General features: G+C 39.8%; 2 protein-coding genes and 1 long non-coding RNA gene across 4 annotated transcripts; all 3 read right to left on the bottom strand.

The window, feature by feature from the left end:
- Positions 1 to 4,176: 4,176 nt before the first annotated feature.
- On the bottom strand, positions 4,177 to 5,866 carry LOC145786392 (nucleoside diphosphate kinase B-like). The gene has a single exon (XM_082598038.1). It carries the CDS (start codon positions 5,828 to 5,830, stop codon positions 5,297 to 5,299), a length of 534 nt encoding a protein of 177 aa, XP_082454164.1. The 5' UTR covers positions 5,831 to 5,866; the 3' UTR covers positions 4,177 to 5,296.
- Positions 5,867 to 13,521: 7,655 nt separating this feature from the next.
- Positions 13,522 to 19,697, bottom strand: LOC145786250 (uncharacterized). Its single transcript, XM_082597891.1, has 2 exons — positions 13,963 to 19,697; positions 13,522 to 13,781 (listed from the first exon to the last, which is right to left on the bottom strand). The coding sequence occupies exon 1, from the start codon at positions 19,695 to 19,697 to the stop codon at positions 14,670 to 14,672; it is 5,028 nt and encodes a 1,675-aa protein (XP_082454017.1). The 3' UTR covers positions 13,522 to 13,781; positions 13,963 to 14,669.
- Positions 19,698 to 19,818: 121 nt separating this feature from the next.
- LOC145786945 (uncharacterized) lies at positions 19,819 to 20,649 on the bottom strand. 2 transcript variants are annotated; one of them, XR_014291328.1, is made up of 3 exons: positions 20,260 to 20,649; positions 20,005 to 20,078; positions 19,819 to 19,904 (listed from the first exon to the last, which is right to left on the bottom strand). It is a non-coding gene; the product is annotated as an uncharacterized LOC145786945 (long non-coding RNA). The 2 variants fall into 2 exon arrangements; XR_014291327.1 differs by having other exon boundaries at positions 19,819 to 20,078.
- Positions 20,650 to 21,654: the final 1,005 nt, after the last annotated feature.

Genomic DNA, 21,654 nt, shown 5'->3' with positions numbered 1-21,654 from the left:
TGCATATACCAACTGATTCCAGCGAGCGCCCCATGCCCCGGCGCTCATCACGTTCAAGGCGACCTCCGAATAGATTCGTAAATTAATTTTATGTCTTTAATGTCATTGATTTTCTGTTGATCCCTATGTAGGATATAATCTTTGGAAGGGGTGAATGTTATGTTATTGCTTTAAGTTGTATTGTAATTTACGTTGTTGCTGATTGCTTTGTTGCTACTTTGCCTTAAGTTTCTTTGTCGCTTTTACTGGTGTGTTTATGTTTAGTATGATTTCAGTTTGCAGTTTATGTCTCAGTCTTTTAGCGGAATAAACTTCTTCATAGAGGAATTGTAGATGGTTTCACTACAGTTACGCCACCATCTTCAAAGATGTAATTATCACAAGATAAGAAAAACATGAGTAGCCTAATTCGCGTTATTTTTGTTTTATAATCATGCAATTATCAACAAAAACATGTTTTGCATTGCATCGAGAATGGTAAACTGCTTAAGCAACAATTGAAACCTTGTGCGGTATGACTTTTAGTTGAAGCAATTCTAGTACGAGTTCGATACTACCTAGAAGCGTTTTATTTCAAACCAAATCGCCTGCTAAAAAACACTGCCTAAAAGTAAACTTGACATTGATGAAACCATTTTTTTTGAAAGAAGTATTGTACAGCCACCAAACTAACTTGTTGAGCAAAAATGTAATGCGTCGTTCTGCAAACACGGTCACATCCTCTTATGACGAACGGAAACTTACCCAGAGAAATTCTCAAATACCAACAAATTAAAAATACTCTAAGTTTGTTAACTCTCATTTGAAAAGACTTAAAAAATTGGGCCGTAGGCTAGGGTGTGACAGCCGCCCCATGATTTTTAAAACTTGGTTTCACAGAGCCTACCTTTTTTTTGGTGGTGAGGTTTTACCTGTATAACATTCCTGTAAAGTTTCAATAAAATTGGTCAAGGTTTAGAGGTGGCCCGTGGCCACTAAAGTTTTTGGGGGGTGCGCGATACATTTTTAGGGGTGTTTTTGCTATATCTCAGCTCGTAGACATGATAGAAGGTCATGCTATAGCTCAATCGATGCAGAATAAGCAAGTTTATATCAGACTTGTGAACAAATGTTCAGTCTAAAATGTGTAGTTTTTGAGTTATTTGAGAAAAACCCGTTTTTTGCATATTTGTGAGAAAAATGTTTAAGCACCTTTTCTTCTTGGGTTAAAACATATGGAAAATCAATGAAATGATGAATTCACATGTTTACTTAATGTTAAACGAAATTACAAAATACATTTGAGAGCGAGGAACAGCGATAATAAAAATCACAATGTAAGAAACCAACACCGAGATGGATGTAACTTTTGTTTACGCTGATTGGACATAGAATTTCTGCTGTTCTCAAATAGTTTGATACCCCTTATTTGACACAGTTTGACACCCCTTTCTGCTGCATCATTAACAACACAAAGATTTGAAACCCGTTTCTTTGCTTCACAGTTGCTGCCGTTCTGGCACCAATCGACAACACTAACACTTAAAAAGGTCGTATCAATCCTCAAGATTCTGATGAAGCTCCAAAAATCTTCTCCAACAAAGGAGCTCAAGTCATCTGTTTGTTTTGTAGGAACGGAAGGAAAGGAGGGTTTGCCAAAATCACTTCCTCTTTTCAAAGAATGTCCAGGATCTTCGAAGCTTGTCAGTTTTTGAACAATTTTTGCTTTGTCTTGTCAGACACGCTGCTATCGAAAAGGGGAAGCAAAGGGGTATAGGTTTTTCACTAAGATACCACATGTGCCCCTTTAGAGCTTTAAGAGCTGCTTTGGCCATACTGCTTTCGATTTCTTCATACTCAAGAAGGTTGTTGATAAGTTCTAGGTCGTTGCAAGGAGCAGAAGTTGACACAGAAGCGGTTAGCCACCATGGCACATAGGAATATACAACAAGCTGAATGAGGAGACCACGATTCTTTTATCTTTGAAGCTATCGTAACCACTGACTGCAACTTGTACCTTTGAAGCAAGATAACAGATGTAGTAAATGAAGTCATTTATTAACAAACACTACAATTAAATGCAATGTTAACTTTCCTACCTGTGAGCTGTTCTGTAGCTGAGATTAACTTTGGAAACATCACCTCCTGTAGCGGTAATGTAAGTGCTGCTAAAGATGTAGGGCTGATGTGGTTACGTACAGCTGCTTCCACTACTGTGGAAGAATTGAGGATATCATGTGGCCAGAATGCTGATGTACCAGTCTTCACAGTCCTTTTTGTGTGGCCTGTTGGAGCAGTGAGCTATCTCTTCAGAATCATCTTGATCCTCAATGTCTACATCATCCTCAACAATATGAAATGACTTTTCAGCTGCTTCTCGTCTTAAACATTCCTTTCTTCTCCGTTTTTTTTTCCGACTCCTTTCTTCTATTGACCTTCCTTTCTGTGGTAGTGAGAACCATATCAACACTGCCCATACTTGCAACCCTGTCTTTCATCATATTCAGTAAAAATGCTTTTTCTTCTTCATTACTCATGTTCTTTAACACATTCCTTGGCCATAACTTTATTGTGGAGTTTAGTTTCTCTTTGTAATCCTCAATTCTATGTTGCTGTAAATCGCCCATCCTGTACCGGGTTTCTCTTTTTAGGATAGCCTTCATTTCACTAAACAGCTTAATCACTTCCTCTGCCATCTTATGAGATTGCAAGTGAGGTATTTTTGCATCATTTGCATGTTCGTAAAAGGGTAGTACTGCTTTAACAGCTTCGTTAGCAGCATTTCTCAAGGTATATATTTGTTCAATTTGTTGTAGTGGAATGATGAGCAAGAAAGCACAGCAGGACCTGACGACAAGTAGGGAGTCGTGAATCAGTAATGACTTTATTTTCTTCACCAGGAATTGTGTCAAGCAAATAATACCTTGGATCTTTAAACTTTGACATAGCATGTAATATAAATTAGCACTTACCACCATAAAAATTGCCTAAACAGTATATAAACACCATGTTAGTGTTCAGTTTCTATGCTTTTAACAAAGCAAAACATGAGGTAACTTAGGTTTAAACTTTGAAGAGGTACAGCTTCTGTACTTCTCCAGGTGTTCCTAAGAAGAAAAAAAGTGAAAATGGTAAAACATTCAATTCATATGTAACAATTTTTCACAAGTTTTTTACAAAAAACACGTTTTTCTCAAATAACTCGCAAACTACACATTTTAGGCAAATAGTTTCTTCACAAGTCTAATACAAATTTGCTTATTCTGCATCGATTGAGCTATAGCACGACCTTCTATCATGTCTAGGAGCCGAGATATAGCAAAGGCACCCCTAAAAATGCATCGCGCACCCCCCAAAAACTTTAGTGGCCACGGGCCACCTCTAAACCTCGACCAATTTTATTGAAACTTTACAGGAATGTTATACAGGTAAAACCTCACCACCAAAAAAAAGGTAGGCAAATTCTGAAAAGGTCGGGGCGGCTGTCACACCCTACCGTAGGCTATATTGAAATTAAAAATTTACCACAAAAATGCAGCAGCCTAATGATTGAGTCACTTCGGGTCAAAATTTAGTTAAAGCAAAAAACGCTTCGGGGTAGTATCAAACTCATACCCTCGGAAACACCAGGCCGAGAAATATTGTACACTGATCCAGTTGAATAAAATTGTTGAGTTTAGAACTTATACAGGCACTTTTTTCATTTTTTCTCTTTTCGGCTTTTGCTTTGAAAGAGAAGGTGAAAAAAAAACATTACGTCATGCCAGTCAAATAGCCAAGCTGCCATATTAAAAACGTGTCTGCTACTATTCGGCGAGAGCCCTTTTCGGTGATTTTTTTTCAAAATTATCGGGTACCGTAGCCTAATTATCATTGCCGCTTTTACATCGTTTTAACGTCGCTAAACGTTCAAATAACCCCCCTAATCCTTAACCCCCTAACCATGTAACTCCAACCCTAACATTTAACTCCAACCCCTAAAATGGCAATGATAATTAGACTACGGTATGGTCCAATAATTTTTTAAAAAATTCAAAAAATTGCCAAATAGGGAACTCGCCGAATCGGACTAGCCGAATTGGACTCGCCGAATCGGACTCGCCAAAACGGGCCATTCCAATTAAAAACAATTAACCTCTGTGCAACATCTAACCCCTGTATAAAAACACTGTACAACTGAAAGTAAATTGTTACCGGTACCAAGTTTATTGCTAATTGTAAATTATGTTGTGCATTACACTTCTTGGTTCGTTTTCATGTAAAATAAAGTGAATTTATCATTAAATATTATAAAACAAAGTCAGTATTTGTTTCTCGGCAGAGGATTGTAGCAAGAAATAACAGCGTTTTCAATATTTGCATGCATTAAATGAATACAAAAGACTAAGCTGATTAAGGTCGCTTGAAACTTTAATGTTAGTTATCACATGTGATACGATCTACTATTGTCCAGCACTAAATTTTGTGTAAAATACATCAATTTTTTTACATACTTGAGAAGGTCTGAACACATTGAGAAAGGGCATTTCCATCATAATGTGAAGATCTTGTCAAGTTTGCTTGAGGCTCAATAAAAAAACCTGCCTACCAAGATTTTACATTATATGTATGTGCATTGTGCAAGGCACCATACATATACCCCATTCTTTAAATATAAAACAATTCAAGACCGAATAAAACAACACATTTGTTCAACTCGTTTGTTTGAGATATCCAGCAATGATAGCCAAAGACATTAGTAGATCTTTAAAAAAATTTATATCTTCACTCTTTAATATTTAGGTAGATGTAGCGTCTCACTAATGGGGACAAAACTGAGTTTGGATTATGATGAACAGAGATGGTCTGTAATAAATTATTGCTTAAATCGTAATGTTGTCAACTTGTGGTTGAGGAACATGTTCACGTGCAGTCACAAAATGACAAAAATTCTGGAACATATTTTAATGATTGATTCAAAACAACAAGCAGCATGATATTTCAAATTGTAATTACAAGCTGATTATACCAATCAGAATAATGCTAAGTATTTTCTAAACAATTTTGGATTGGACATGATTTCAAAATTTGTATATAATTACATACCGGTACGGATGATAAATGATTGCAGATACAAGACATTAGTCATACATAATAGTTCATCTATGCTTATCGAACAATTTTAAATAAAAATAGGTTGAAGGCTATAAAATGTAGACCCAGTTCTTTTACAACAACCACATACTCGAAAAGATGCTAACATCATTGTTCGCAGTGACAAAATTGACTAATTTAGTAACATAGAAACAGGACTACCACCAATACTTAACAAACTTATTTACTCGTACAGCCAGCCACTAGAACAACTGGTATATTCATTCAAATCATCGTGTTTGAACCACAAAGCAATTTCTTTTTGTGCACTTTCTACAGAGTCAGAACCATGACATATGTTCCTTCCAATGTCAATGCAGTAATCTCCACGAATGGTGCCAGGTTTTGAGTCAGCTGGATTGGTTTCACCCAACATCACTCTACCAGTTTTAACCACACCTTTTCCTTCCCAAACCATTGCCACAATTGGTCCAGAAGACATAAACTTTACAAGTCCAGGAAAAAAAGGCTTTTTACTAAGATCTCCATAATGAGTTGCAAGAAGTTCCTCGCCGGCAGTGAGCATTTTTAATGCAACTAATTTGAATCCTTTATCTTCAAAACGGCCAATGATCTTTCCAACAAGACCGCGTTGAACACCATCGGGTTTTACAGCAATAAAGGTTCTTTCTTGATTTCCAGACATATTTTTGGGGTTACCGCCGCAAAATTTCTTTTGAAATAAATATGACAAAACCGAAAGAGATGTAACAATCATAAATGATATCCACGCGTAACAATGAAAGACAATGGAAATGCGTTTCAATAAACGAAATGGAACCGAGCTTTATACGACCTTCAAATCAGCGTTGCCAATTAAATTTTTTTTTTATTTTTTTTATTTGTTTGTTTGTTTATCTTTATCCTGCATTGCGGGAAAGCGGACTTGAGCGCTATGCATCGGTGTACGCCTTCCGACATACACCTGACCCACGCTGCAGCCGACGGCAATGTCTGTTTTCCGGTTGTCTACTTTACTTATGACTTAAATTTGGTACTACCCATTACCAGAGGTGGGCACCCGCTACTTTTAAAGTAGCCCGCTACCGCTACTTGGGTCAAAGTAGCGCGCGCTACCGCTACCCACTACCAATTTACAAATGTAGCGCGCTACCCGCTACTCGGGCCAAAGTAGCGCGCGCTATGGCTACTTCTTCCGCTACTTTTGTTTAAAATGACACTAGGAAACACTCAAGTCCCTAGTGAAGCAAAAATGACCTTGAAAACGAATGTTATCATTCGTTTACGCTGTCATTTTAACGTCGTTATAGAAAACACATTCTAAGGGAAATTTATTGTTACGGTACGCATCTTTCAAAAACACGAGCATTTCAAAATGAGAGTCTCTAAGTCCTGCCCGCTTTCGCTTAAGCACATCTTTTCCAACAGAGAAAAGTCTCTCCACCGCAGCACTGGAAGGAATGGGGGTGTTGTATTTAATGAACAGGTATGTTTTAACTCGGTATTCGAAAAGCTCAAGGACTCGCTCCTGTCCGTAAAAAAGGCGTCCACAATTGCTGCTTCCTTCTGCACCGACGTTTCACGGAATGGCGCCAACACACTAAAAAATTCATCCTCGGAGTCGTGACTGGTGTTGGTGTCACTCTTTTCGGTATCAACCTGGCTTGCTGTCTCCCGCAACAGTTGACGCAACGACCGAAACTTTGCAACCAAACCGATTATATAGCTGCTTGACCACGCTCAACAGTCGAATTACACCTGTCTTGACTTTTTCTCGCAGTGCGTCAGCATCATCCGTGGAAACGTAGTGCAGAAATTGTAGCCCACGACGTCTTGAAGGAGGGATGAAGACATGATGCCATAACGCATTTCATGTTGTTGAAGCACTTGTTGAATCGTTTCTTTACCCTTTCAAGGACTTTCACTTTCAACTCCTCACAGGTCACAAGATCACTGATCTCGGTCAAATTCTTCTCGCAAATTGTAATGGTTGGAAGCAAGACTCCGTAATATGCCTTGGACTCGCCCTGAAGAATGTCTAAAGCCTGGCAAATAAGCTTCATCACACGGAGATATTCGCCGAAAAAGTTGACGTCAGCTAGAAAAGACCGAAACTTTGCAACCAAGCCGATTATATAGCTGCTTGACCACGCCAGTATTGCAAAAAAACAAGCATTTTTTTCAATTTAAATTGAAAAGTAGCGGGTAGCGGGAGTGCGACTGAAAAAAAGTAGCGCCTCTCCCGCTACTTTGGAAAAAAATAACGCCGCTACGGTACTCCAGCTAAAAAGTAGCGCCGCTACCGCTACTTTTACCAAAAAAGTAGCGCCGCTACAAAAGTAGCGCGCTACTGCCCACCTTTGCCCATTACTCGAAATCGATCACTAGGTAGAGGCAATTATCGTTAAGTTTCTTGCCCAGAGAAACAACAGCAAGTGCGGGTGGCTGGAGTCGAACATGCAGGCTCTCGACTGCGAGCCCAACGCGCTAACCACTCGGCCACGGCTGCCGACTTTTTAAAATAAACATGAGAATAATTCTTTACAATCTTAATCCTGGCAGTGTCGCATTCTTGTGAAAACCTTGAACCATGGACGTAGACGCGTCACCAAAAGTAATTTGCTATTTTTTGAAATGCTTAATGTCTAAAATTTATCTAAACATAGAACAGTACCAAATTGTTTAATATATGATCCTATTATTTGTGTACATTGAAAATAAATGTGGAGCTATGCCGAAATAAACTTGATTGATTGATTTCGGTTTCAAGCACCTAAGCACGCAATTAACTTGTCACTTCTACCTTTTTCTAAACCCTTTTAATGTTGGAAATAAATCATGCAAATAAAATTTGTTGCATCGATCATGTGCCATTATAAGTCAAATCAATTTATTTTATTTCAATAGTCTACATATGAACAAACAATCAACGTAAATTAAAAGTAAAAACAAGAAAAACTGCATCATGATTTTGGGAAATCCAATTATACCCAGGGAAGTTATGTCTCATAGATATCAAGTCAAGCTTGCTTTGATATAAAATAACGTCGATAGAGCAATAATTATAAGACCCCAGCCAGCTAAACTCGTCACGTTCATACCGATCCAACATCTGCAAACGTTGAATAAATTAAAAAATGACAGGTCCCACTAGCTGCTCACTCAATATAGCCGAGGTAAGTAATCATTCAATTGATAAATTTCAATGTTAATCAAGATAAGTTATGAAGTGAAAATGCTATCTGTGAAGGTGGAGTCTCTTTCAAGAAATATTTAAAAATAATGACTTTAAAGAAATAAAATAACTTTCAAGAAATAAATTATTGAAATCCATTTCATTCTATGGTTGGGAATGAATTTTTTTTTTAATGGTAGACTAACTTAAATTTTAATCCAAAATTTCAACCCCAATCTAATTTTAATTTGATGAATTTTGTTAGGCCTACTTACAAAGTGTGTATCTTGATGAAAAAAAACAAAACGTATATTGCTTCTAAAAAAGCATAAAAAGTGACCAATCTTTGTATGTCTTTTAAACGGCTATCTAGCAAAGGCTATATCCTGCAGACCTAATCAATGATCAGTATAGGGTCATGGCCTATAGTATAGGCCATAAATGTTTTTTCTCAAAAACAATTTCGACCACTTTCAAATAGCTTCGATCCCAGCTCTGGTTCCTTAGTGTAGGCTACAGCCTAATTCAGTTTACCTCCTTGTAAGGTGCACAGCATACCGCAGCCTAAATGACCGCTTTGGTGCCCATTTTGGATGGCAGACATGGCAATAAATGCAAAGCATCATTACCAGTGCATCACACAACAATGTATCACACAAATTAATTAACGTCTATAAATTTTAGGCTACCCATGGCCACCTAAAGATACGGCCTGATTTGTCACATTTTGCAAAAATTTCCAGGTTTTTCTAACTTTGGGCGAACGTTTAAATAAATTTTTCTAAAAATTAGATTTTTACGCTTTCTTTATTCTTTTTCCCAGATGACACAATAGGTTTTAACATTCTCACATGTTGAAAAACAAAGAAAATTTGATTTTGTAGATTTTAGTCAGACTGTTAATTTTCAATAACAGTCTGATTTTGCGTTTTTCAACTTAGCCTACTTTTTCTCATTTGCTACTGCTTCCCCAAGGCAACAAAAAAGTTTTTTGTCATTAGGAAACCGCAAAAAGTAAAAACATCTCAAAAAATGTCACTTAGGCACTAGCTGTAATCAAAATCTGCGAAATGTGACAAATCAGGCCGCATCTCCAAGTGGCCATGGGCTACATTTCTTAATTTCAAGATAGGCTAAGTTGCACAAATAGCCTACATTTATAGTTATAGCCTACATTAAAAGGCTAAGTAGAAACTGCTTCGCGTAGGTCAGAGGCAAAACTCTCTTTGGAAGTTACCGTATCTGTTGTATTTGCATAGCTCTAGCGGCTAGCTATATAGGCTAGAGTCTAGCCTATATATCTTGCTTTAGATACAACACTGAATCCTGAAATATTTCGATAAAAATAGCAAAGAAAACAGACATGGCGGACTTTCAAACTTAGAGCAGGTAGCCTATGGTCATTTAAAGCAAAAAGGGCGGTGGGCCCACTTGTTTACTTTAGAAGAGAAATGGTTTGCATGGATTTTAAATAGCTTACAACAAAATATCGACTTTGGTTAGCAAACAAATTATATCGACAGCTCTTTTTTAATTTCCGCAAAATTTCTATCATTTACATAGGCCTACGTTTGGTTTCGCCCACTGACTTCTGCTATATCATCAGTTCGACATCATTTCTATATCGACAGTGGTTTTCATCCCCCAGAGCATTTTATTCGTTGAAATTTCCAGTTACAGCACTGCCTGTCACTCTGTGACGTAATTTGGAAATGAAAAAGAAATATTTACAATTCTTAAAAATACAATTCTGGAAAAATAGCCTACAAAATCTTTAGAAAATGGCGTAGGCCTATGAGTTAAAATCAGAGATATAAATACAGAGATAGGCAATAGAATCTGCGTACGCTACAGGCGGCGATGTTGAAAAGCAGTCACGGTTGACTGGATAGGGTTCAAGCGGCAGTTCTCGATGCCCGCAAACTGCAAAACGTGATAATTTCAAGCAGTTTACACAGAGGTTTACAGGTTTAGTTAGGAAGTTCCATGAAATTTGATGATTCCAATTAAGTTTTGTAGAGCTTGCATTAATATTCGTTTATTGGCAAATTAAATATGGCAGATAACTTAATTGTTATCAAGCTAAGTTATATAGCCTACTATTGAACAGTCGGCAACAAACTTAGCAGATTAGCCCTTTTGGATTTACTGTTCATTTTGCGAGTATGTGTAGGAAGCAGCAAGCAGGTTTAGCAAGAGTTTCAGTTTTTAAACTAACTGGCTAAATACTTAGTCATGGGGATGGTAGTTCTTATCGCCATTTGCAAGATTAGGTTATGAATTGTGGTGTATTTTACAGTTATGAATTCTGTTGTTATAATCATTCATATTTGTTTTATAATTTCAGGAATGTTATCATTAGGCTATATTATACTATTTGTTGTGTGCGACGCGAACACAACAGGTACGGTAGTTAATTGCGCCGGCGACGTCACGATTTTCCTAATCCACCCGGCAGGACTGAGCAACTGTTAAAGCACGCCAACTTGAAGAAATCACTCGGTTTCCAATGACTGCTTCGCAGCAATGAAGTTTATACGGTTTTTCTGTCAAGAAATAACACAACATAAGACACTAGTCACAATTCAGCAAGCACAACAGTCGAACTGATAAACGTACCAAATTTGTTGACTAACAGTTCTAAATCCACTGTACGGTACACAAGTTCCACAGGTTGGCCACTGACGCACTGAATAAATAAATTCGCGATGTTACCTTTCACAATTAATACGTAGCCTACCGTACAACCATTACGCTAGACCAACATTAAAAACAAAGAAACGTGGCAGTTCACATGGCCTAGTTAAGATCGGTTTACGAGAATTAATTTCCATTAGGGTGACAAATTATTGGTCAACAATTCAGTAGTGAACATGAATCCACAATTCACGACACAAATCAATCAATCATACAATTCAGAATAACAAACATACCGGTAGTATGACCGGATCAGTAATGCCAAATGATGCACTTGCACGCGAAGGATTCTATAGTGATTGATTCTGCAATATTTAAGTTTGAAGTATTAGCCTAACAACAATTTACGCACATCAGAGATACGTTACGTTTTTTTACGGTAGAAAGTCAACATTCAGCTACAAAACATTATTACATCACAAGTACGCTCACCAGTAAGTTGAACTTTGAGAGATAGCAAGCTGCAAATATGGAATTCAGCCTACACGCAAAATAGGGATCACCCTAACAATTGTCAAACTTAAGTCCTGTAGAAATACATAACAGAGAAGCAGCTAACAAAGCATAAACATCAATCAATCAACTTTCAGTCACAAACTACAGTAACTAACAAGTTCGGCTAGCTGGCAACAGGGTTGCCAGATTGATAAAACAAAAAAGGCCAAATGCATCCCCAAAAAAGGCCAAATTATAGAAAAAAAGGCCAAACCTGAGGTTTTGTTCTCTTTGTTGAAATCAGTGGTGTTTTTGCACTTACTTTCAACAACAACTTAGATAATATTTACCCACTTTCTATTGTTCTACATGTTATCTGTTAAAGAAGAATCGCTTAGTAAAATTTCTGAAAAAATGCAATCCATAAAATACAAACAGATAGGTATGGAAACAATTACAATACAACTGAAATATGCATACAACATTAGGCTAAGCATCATCCTGTAGACTAAAAAGCCATTAACGTCCACCAGTGAGACCCAGGTGACTAGTGAGAAGGAGTTAATTGGCATATCACTTAATGCAATACATATACAATATTTATACCCAATACAATTACTTGTAGGCTACATTAAACACTCAACACTGCAAAACCAGAGAAATCAATTGCATTTATGTCCAACATCCTTCCACAATGAACACTCCATATTGTAGGAATGCTAGCGCCTCTGCCATTTCGTTACTGCTAGTTTCACCATAAACAATATCAGATGTGAAACGCCTTATCATTATGGCACTGGCATCAAAGTTTGTGCAACATTTTCCATTCAGCAGTATGTCCGTTTGTATTCGCAAAATCGTTTCCAAAAGCTCAGTCTGCATTTTGTTTCGAGTTTTTTTTTTTCACTGCAGTAAGTAATGAAAAAATCCTCTCTACTACTGCATTACTGACAGGGATGCAGAGACATGTTAAAGCATAGCTAGCAAGGTCTTTGAAATGGGCATGATGTAAAGCGCTACACCAAAACTTTTCACTGTTGCTAGGGATAACCAAAAGAACTATGAAAACCAAAAGAAAAAAAGGCCAAAAAAATGCCAATCGGGAAACTAAAAAAGGCCAAGCGGCCAAACAAAAATTGTCCAGCCAAACACTTTTCAAAAAGGCCAAATTTCTGACATTTGGCCGTAAAAAGGCCAATGTGGCAACTCTGGCTGGCAAACTAGCACTAGCAGCAAAATCGAAAACGTCTCGAAAGGTCGATGACAATCTCATGGTGAGTGTTGCCATTTGCAAAGAGCGATAACATAACAATGAAGGGGAAACGACGCTATGTGGCGAATACACAAATCAACGGGAGTAATGCCGTAAAAACGAAAGGCAGGCTTTTCAAAGACCTGTTGAAAATCTAACACTATTTATTTGCAGTTATTTATTAGATTATGCCAGCTTCGAATTGTTCAATTCCTCAGTGTCACACGGATAGAAGTAAAGGTTTTTCTGTATTTACTGTCAATGTTTATGCGAAAAGCATTGACTAAACGTTGTAGTCAGCATTAATTTCATGCAAAAGGTTTTTCAACTGTTCAAAACCAATGGTTAAAGCTTCCATGGGAGCATCATCAAAGTTATCATCAAATAATATCTCAATTTGATCTAACTCTTCAATAGATAAAACTTCCATTTTCCTATAACCTAAGCAGTAGTTCTCAAACTGTGCGTCGCGACGCCCTGGTGCGTTGTTTCAATTTTCCAAGGGCGTCGCAGAATAGTACCGTTTCGTGGCTGAACTCAGCTTATCTTATAATAATGAGGTTAACCCTTTGAGGACGGAAAGAAAGTTAATGTTGCAAGCTAAACGTCAATCTACAAATAAAGATGACTGTCCTAAGAAGAAGTCTCGCAAGTAGCCTACAAGGACAGTTGTTTAAATTTTGGAATCACCTTTGTCTTGCAAGATGATGAGGAAAGACCTCAAGACCTCAATGTGTTGTATGCAGAAAAGTATTGTTCAGTGAGAGCATGTTACTTAAAGCTTAAACGTTATGCTTAAAAAGGAGTTAGTTGCTCGAGAACTGAGTCCTGAACTTGGTGACACAGTTGCAGATGTCATCAAAGTTATTGTAACGTACGAACACGCACACAGAGTGACGGTAATGTATTCAACTGTCGACGACAACGACAGCGACGACAACGAACAAGCAGAAGGTCAAACGAAGAAGAAGGTTTCTGTGACAACACAGCAAAACAACGATTAGCAAACAAAACTTACGAATTAGGCCTAATGCGGAATTACAGATGACGAATTATAGGCCTAATGAATTCTTACCGACTATTTTGTGGCGCACGGAACAGCACAGGGAGAAACCCAACAATTGAAAATTCTACCGTTGTAGATCGAAACTGAACATATAAACGGTAAACAGTAAAATATTATGCTATAAATTTCACATCATAGGTGTGTCCCGTACTTGATTTTAAACATCGGGAAATAAGACGAGGTACTTATTACACTTAACCATTGACACTAAAATTCACATTGGCCTAGCCTATCACAAAGGTTGCAGTAGGATGTTAAGCTTACCGTGAACTGTGATAATCACTGATTTGGCCACATAGGCCAACGGCAACGACAGATGAAATTGCTGCACAGAGTTCAACTATGCTTCAACCACACAGTACATTAACGCAGTAGGCTAACTCTTATTCAACTAAAAAACAGCAGCACCGTTAAATAGCTAGAATTAACTACCAGTCGCTAACTATAGTTGCTGTAAACGTTAAGCTGATCTTTACATGTAGCCTACTGCCACTTAACAAAACTCAAAGCACAAAGAAACGTAGTAACGAACGCAAAGGCGCAAATGTAATTATGACGTAACGATCACACCTCGAGGTGAGACAGCAGGGGTTGCCAGGTGCTACTTAGGGAATCCGAATTTAGTTTTTAAACATAGAAAAGGAGGCGGACAAATACGACGTAACACCCCCACACAAAAATAGGAACTGAGTGAACATTTTTTACGATCAAACTAAGTCGTGTTTGGAACGATATGTTTCACAATCCAATCAGCCTTCAAGAGGACCCTCATGAACAAAGGGTTGCAAAATGCAGTCACTTATCACAATTAAAGGCAAATTTCGAAGCAGGTAGTGTGTTTTTCACTATTCTCAACAAGAAATGTTTGTTTTTGGCTTTATTAGCCAACAGAAATTCGTTCAATAGTTCATAATACACATTGATCAATGCCTTTAACCCGGCGACAGGTAAACAGTCCATTTTGTTCTGCATTAAGCAGTTTCCAAAATCAAGCACAGTTTCGAAATTGGTCTCTTGACCACATTGTATCGAGTTTTCACCGAAACTGTGCGTACAGTCCCTTTATTGTCTGGGTATGTGTCAACCACTCGCCCCAACAGCCACTTCGAACGAGGTTGGGAATCGTCGACGAGGAGGACAACATCATCTTTTTCAAAGTTCTTCTCTCTTTGAAACCACTTCTGTCTCTGAATGATGAATGGGAGGAACTCACGGGTCCAGCGCAACCAAAATTGATTGGCTAGGTATTGCACCTGGGCCCAGCGGCGTCGAACATAACAGTCTTTTCTATCAAACAGTCCAGGGGGCAGGTTTGGTGCTTCTCTCAACAGCAATAGGTGATTGGGAGACAACGGCACATCATCTTGTGGGTCAAAGGTGATAGGAACGATGGGTCGCGAATTTATGATTGACTCCACTTCGACCATCAAAGTAACGAGAGCTTCATCTGAAACGGTTTGCTCCTTCATCAGAGCAGTTAGGATCCTTCGAATGGAACGGATCATGCGCTCCCATGCTCCACCGAAGTGAGAGCCGGTTGGCGGATTCCAATGCCAGGTCACATTTTGTTGGCACAGATACTCATTAATCTTCTGTTGGTTCCACAGTTGTATGGACTCACGCAATATTCTTTCAGCACCGACAAAATTCGATCCGTTGTCGCTATAAATGTCGGTTGGGAGACCTCGACGACCGATGAATCGTCGAAGGGCATCAATAAACGAGTCGGTAGACATGGTGTGGGTAATTTCAATGTGGATAGCTCTTATTGACATGCACGTGAATACGCAGCCATAACGTTTGAGTGAACTGCGGCCTTGCTTCACCATAAAGGGTTCAAAATAGTCGACACCGACATGAGAAAACGGAGGCTTATCGGGTTGGAGTCTTCCAGATGGCAAATCAGCCATAAATTGTTTGCCAACTTGTGCATTCCTTTTTTTACAGAGCAAGCACTTCCCGAGGACACGTCTAACGGCGACGCCTCCCTTCAGAATCCAGTATGTTTGTCGAAGAGATGCCCATGTATGGGTCATGCCAGAATGGCCCACTTGAGCATGGTGACTTGTAATCACAAGATCTGTAAGGTGAGAGTCAAAAGGTAACACGATCGGGTGCTTGGCGTCTTCTTCGATTGGTGCTCGCTCCAAACGGCCGCCAACCCGAATGACCCCATCAACCAATATAGGGTTCAATTTAACCATGGATCGTGAGAATGTCCTTTTAGTTAGCATGGCACCTCCAGATAATACGTTTAGCACCTGTCCAAAGCGACTTCTTTGCACATATTTAATCAGTTCCACTTCAGCAAGCTTCAATTCGCGGACTGTGATGGGAGACCGGGCAAGTGGGGCTTGGCAAAACGAAGGTCGAGTCTTCATCATGAGGAACCTTTTGTAACGCATCAACCATGCTGTTGCTTTCTTCAAGCGTATCAGCTTGGAATATCGATGAATCAATCGGTCAGTAGAACAAGAAGCTTCTGAAGCGGCACTCACGTAAACTTGTTGTTTCTTGACGGGCGCAAACTCTGCTGGAAGATCAGGTAGTTTTATTGGAGACTCTGGCCATCTTTCTTCGGCTTCCCACAAAAACGTTGGGCCAGACAACCAGAAGCTGGAGCTAATCAGCGTATTCGCATTCATACCACGGGACGCACAATCGGCAGGGTTTAACTTTGAAGGCACATGTCTCCATTTCGAAAGGTCTGTATTTTGTTCAATCGTGGACAATCGATTGGCAACAAATGTAGGGAATCTTTTCCTTGCATTACAAATACCTTGTAAGACAGCGCTCGAGTCTGTCCAAAATCTTGATGTGCAATTGGGTAGGTTCAATTCCTTTCTCACTATTTTATCTAACCTCACGGCCATAACAGCAGCATTGAGTTCCAGCCTCGGAATGGAAACTGTTTTAAGTGGGGATAAACGGGACTTTCCCATCAGAAATGCACAGTGAATCCTTCCTTCATCATCAACAAGACGGAGGTAGGACACAGCTCCATATGCCACAGACGAAGCGTCGGCAAAATAGTGAAGTTCATGTTCCGTTACCACGCCAAAGTGGGGAGGTTTGAAACAGCGAGGCAAACGTACATCGTGAAGCTGGTGTAGCTGATTTATCCATTCATTCCAAGTGTCCACTTCAGATGCCGAAATTGGGTCATCCCAACCGAGACCATGCTTGCACAAATCTTGCAACAACAACTTTGGTTTCAAGGTTACTGGAGCAACAAACCCCAGGGGGTCATATAGCGAGCTCGTCGCAGACAAAATACCTCTGCGGGTCAGGGGTCTCTCAGGTAATGGGAGTTGATACTTTCCATCAATCTGCCTGACTGATTTTGTCATCATGTCATATGCCATTCTATCTTCACGTGAGTTGGGCATGTCAAGTACTGATTTTTCATCGCCAAAATCCGTTTTCCATAAACACTCGATTTGTTGCTCGATGGCAATGTCTCTTGATTGAGCAAAGTTAACTTGATAAGAAGAAGAGGAAGTTGGTGACAGAGATGGGCCCAACAAGGACCAACCCAACGGGGTTTTTATAGCGATCGGCTGATCACGTGATCCCTTCCGTGAACGTTGAATGCAAAACACTTCTGGGTTGTCGACACCGATCAACAGTGTCACACTTCCACCCTTCACACAGGGAAATTCCAGATCATCTAGGTGGGGTAGTCCAGACAGTTCCTCTTGACTCGGAATGGCATTTGGAGTAGTCGGAATTTCATCAATTGACAGGACTCCAGACAGCTCAAACTTTCGTCTGTCATCTAGGGAGGACACAGACAAGCTTACAGATATTCCATCATATATTTTAGACGTGTTAGAAAGAGTCTGTAGTGAGATCTCTCTTTTATCCCCAGTGATATTCAAAACGTCTATCAATCTGTTAGCGCAAAAGGTTGCTGTAGAACCTTGATCGAGGAAAGCGTAAGTCAAAACTTCATTTCCATTGTATCTAACCTTTACTGGCACAATGCACAGGTAGGCCTTGCAGACACTCGCGTCTTTATCTGGCGGCCGCGGTTCCGTCACTGAACAAGAAAGAACTCCCCTTTGTTCTTCATCACTGCGTGGCTGAGATGAATTAGGCGGATTAGGGTTGTGGAGCAAGGTATGATGGAAACGTCCCTTGCACCCTTCAATGGTACATGTGCTGTCAACTTTACAGTCGCGAGTTTGATGCTTTGTGCTAGTCAGGCACTTATAACATAAGTGTGCATCGTAAACCAGTTGTCTACGCTGTTTGTACATCATGTTTTTAAACTCGTCACAATCAACAAGCTTGTGCGACTTGCGTTTACAACATAGACAAGCATTACTGAAAGATGGTTTTGATACACCCTTGAGCGGAGGAACGTCCGTGTTAAATGCTGAGACTCGATCCTTCCGACTGGGTTTCTTTGCCAGGGTCTGGTGAGTTTCCTTCGCCTTATGAATCCTACTTCCGTAGAGGGAGTTCTGGATCTCTGCTCGCATGCCAACAAATTCTGCAAGATCTCTGAATCCTGCTTCACGGCTTGTGTTGTGCAGAACCATAACCGATCTCTCTGCCCATGCCTCTTGCATACGGAATGGCAACTTCTCAATCATTACCATCATTGTGTCCAGAGAATTCAGTCCAGCAAACTCATTAATGTCATCCAGGGTTGAGAGACACACATCCATGGCATTGGCTAGATCCTTTAAGCCTTGAGGATCGTTATGCCCAACCTTTGGCATCCTCTTCAGTTTTTGCTCTGCTGCATTTGCGATGATATGGGGCTGGCCATACTCCAGGTACAACTTCTTCCTTGCCAGCTCATAGCCATCGGGTTTCTTCACAAGATGTTCTATTGAACGCTTTACGTCACTATGACAATGTTGTAACAAATAGACCAACTTCCTTTGATCGTTATGTACCAGCGGGACGATCTGTGCGTCAAACGTACGCACAAAATTTTGGTAAGTTAAGGGGTCACCCTTAAATGAAAGTATTTCTGGTCGTGGTAAGAAACGTTCGTCACTATAAGAGAAATGTCTACTTGGTTGTTGGGGCTGCTGATAGGAGCACCCTGGTTGTTCACCGACATGGGACATAGGTTGGTAATCTGGTCCATACGAGTCACGTTTAATTGTTTTCGGTTGCCAAGCCAAACTTGGCGAACTAATATTTACTTGAGGAGTCGAGCGTGCTGCAGGGAACGTAGAATTAGGCGTGTTAGCTTTAGTATCATGAGTAGCATAAGGAGATGAAAGGACAGGAGAAGATGTTTCTTGAAATTGCACAGAGGGTCTCTTTGTCAAACGGGAGGAAACATTCTCCTTGCTGTTTGGCAGACCAGGTGACGTGAATCCAGTTTCATCGACAGTAACGTAAGGTGAATCAGCGTCACTCATCGCCTCTGCCCGAGATTGCAATTCCAATTGTAACATTTCAATTTTGTGTTCAGCTTGCCTGCTCTTCCTCTCAGCTTCTTCTTTCTTCCTCTCTGCTTCTATCCGAGCTTCTTCTTTCTTCCTCTCAGCTTCTTCTTTCTTCCTCTCTGCTTCTATCCGAGCTTCTTCTTGAATATGAAGCTTTTCTCGCTGAGCCAGTTTCAGTTGGATCAGTACTTCACGTTGCCTTGAGCTTGCTCGCGAGCTGGTGCTTCCAGAGCGTAGGCTCACGGAACGATGTGAGGAACTAGGCTTCTTGTAAGACGTAGATGGCACAGGCAAGTTGGCTGTTCTTTCCAGCCACTCCTTGCAACGAGTGTCAAACTCGACCTTATTTTCTTTTATTAGGGAGCGTTCGGTTTCCCTATCATCTCCAATCATATTAACAACTTCCTGATATTTTCGGTCCACTTCGGAGCAGTAGGAACGGAATGCCTCCAACTTAGTACTAGGATGAAGCATTAGCCGCTCTCCATGCAGATAGGACTGCTGCAAATTTTTTGCGGCCCCATCGAACTCAGCTTGCTTGGCTGCAGAAGCATCCTCGAGTGGACTACTGCCTTGGACGCTCATCATAAATAAACAAATGTAGAAACAATTAAGCCTACGGCAAACCTTCGGGACTTGAGTGCTGCAACTCCGAGGACTGTCCACAATAGTCGAAACGCTTCTATGTAACGTACGAACACGCACACAGAGTGACGGTAATGTATTCAACTGTCGACGACAACGACAGCGACGACAACGAACAAGCAGAAGGTCAAACGAAGAAGAAGGTTTCTGTGACAACACAGCAAAACAACGATTAGCAAACAAAACTTACGAATTAGGCCTAATGCGGAATTACAGATGACGAATTATAGGCCTAATGAATTCTTACCGACTATTTTGTGGCGCACGGAACAGCACAGGGAGAAACCCAACAATTGAAAATTCTACCGTTGTAGATCGAAACTGAACATATAAACGGTAAACAGTAAAATATTATGCTATAAATTTCACATCATAGGTGTGTCCCGTACTTGATTTTAAACATCGGGAAATAAGACGAGGTACTTATTACACTTAACCATTGACACTAAAATTCACATTGGCCTAGCCTATCACAAAGGTTGCAGTAGGATGTTAAGCTTACCGTGAACTGTGATAATCACTGATTTGGCCACATAGGCCAACGGCAACGACAGATGAAATTGCTGCACAGAGTTCAACTATGCTTCAACCACACAGTACATTAACGCAGTAGGCTAACTCTTATTCAACTAAAAAACAGCAGCACCGTTAAATAGCTAGAATTAACTACCAGTCGCTAACTATAGTTGCTGTAAACGTTAAGCTGATCTTTACATGTAGCCTACTGCCACTTAACAAAACTCAAAGCACAAAGAAACGTAGTAACGAACGCAAAGGCGCAAATGTAATTATGACGTAACGATCACACCTCGAGGTGAGACAGCAGGGGTTGCCAGGTGCTACTTAGGGAATCCGAATTTAGTTTTTAAACATAGAAAAGGAGGCGGACAAATACGACGTAACAGTTATTAACTTCAACAAACCCACTGAAGTCAAGAGTTTTCGAAAAACTTTGTGGAGAAATGAATGCAGAGCATCGGAGTTTGCTCTTTTATTGTTTATCCAGGTGGCTTTCGCTTGGAAAATCCTTTGAACGCTTCTACGAATTGGTGGTTGAACTTCAGGCTTTTTTGCAGCAAGAAAATAATCCACTTGCAGAGTGTTTATAATTCAGAACGAACGCTGCTTTCAAATTTGCGAAGCATATTTGGGCAACATTTGTCCATACTCGAGTTGAAGTTTGCAAAATACTTTTCGAAAAATTTATCAAACTACGAATAGATTCGTGATCCTTTCGTCCAACGTACTCCATCGTCCTTTACTTCACAAGTAAAAGAAGCCTACATTGACCTTTCCTGTGACAATTCCCTGAAAATGATGTTTAATTCAGGAAATCCTGCAAGTTTTTGGATTTCAATGAACGACGATTATCCAGCTTTGGTGAAGAAAGCACTACAAATTATTATCCCACTTGCCACGTCGTATTTCTGTGAAGCAGGATTTTCTGCCTTGGCGGTGATAAAAAGCAAATACCGATTAAGAATAAAAACTGAAAGAGAAATGTGGGTTTCAATTTCAAAAATTCTCCCAAGATTCAATGAACTTTGTAAAAACAAGCTAGCCCACACGTCACATTAAATAATAGCCTATGCATTGCTTTTTGTTGTTGTATTAATAAAAACAACTTTAATAATAAGTTTCCTCATTACCTTTTATTTGCTGGTGCGTCGCAAGTCTAGAAAACCTACAGTATATCGTATGCTTTTATGATCTTCGTTTTCAAAACGTGAACTCCGAAATCAAAAATACTGTACTGAGTGCCTCGTAGCCTTATCGCTGTTGATCCGTATCCACGCACCGTGACGGTTACGTCATCATTTTTCAACATCGATTTACGAATTGGCCACATTGGCCACATTATCTCTGTATTTATATCTCTGGTTAAAATGGTTCGTGT

Source organism: Aplidium turbinatum, chromosome 17, assembly GCF_918807975.1.
Source record: "Aplidium turbinatum chromosome 17, kaAplTurb1.1, whole genome shotgun sequence".
Lineage (NCBI taxonomy): Eukaryota > Metazoa > Chordata > Ascidiacea > Aplousobranchia > Polyclinidae > Aplidium > Aplidium turbinatum.
The sequence above is the reverse complement of the archived record's forward strand: the minus strand, read 5'-3'. Positions and strand labels throughout refer to the sequence as shown.